At 63.8% G+C, this 420-nt stretch overlaps 1 protein-coding gene across 1 annotated transcript in view; it reads left to right on the plus strand.

The window, feature by feature from the left end:
• The window catches only part of EMH_0067330 (uncharacterized protein), a gene marked incomplete at both ends in the record, with an annotated part of 3,661 nt that overhangs the window by 3,037 nt on the left and 204 nt on the right, over positions 1-420 (plus strand). Inside the window, 2 exons of the mRNA XM_013498610.1 lie at positions 19-213; positions 310-412. Of these exons, the coding sequence (XP_013354064.1) occupies positions 19-213; positions 310-412 (298 nt within the window). The remainder of the gene's footprint in view (positions 1-18; positions 214-309; positions 413-420) is intronic.

Consider the following 420-nt stretch of genomic DNA (forward strand, 5'->3'; position numbering starts at 1 on the left):
CTGCTGCTGCTGCTGCAGCAGCAGCAGCAGCAGCAGCAGCAGCCGAGCCGGCAGCAGGAGGTGCAGCAAGAGGCAGGCATTCGATGCTGCTTCTCTGAGGGGAAGTGGACGACAGGGGCGAAGGGCTCCTCGTCTCCGCAGCGAATGTCGCAGCAGCAGCAGCAGCAGCAGCAGCAGCAGCAGCAGCAGCAGCAGCAGCAGCAGCAGCAGCTGGTGCTGCTGCTGAGCATACACCGGGCACTCGCAAACAGCCGCTTCAGCAGAAGTGTCTGCTGGTGATCGCCGCAGCTGTTTAGGGTATCATCGGAGGACGGGCTGCTGCAGCAGCAGCGAAGCTGCAGCAGCAGCGAAGCAGCAGCAGCAGCAGCAGCAGCAGGAGCAGCAGCAGGAGCAGGAGGCGCAGGAACTTGGCCTTTCTTC

Source organism: Eimeria mitis, genomic scaffold (assembly GCF_000499745.2).
Source record: "Eimeria mitis Houghton genomic scaffold, Emh_scaff3569, whole genome shotgun sequence".
In the NCBI taxonomy this organism is placed as follows: Eukaryota; Apicomplexa; class Conoidasida; order Eucoccidiorida; family Eimeriidae; genus Eimeria; species Eimeria mitis.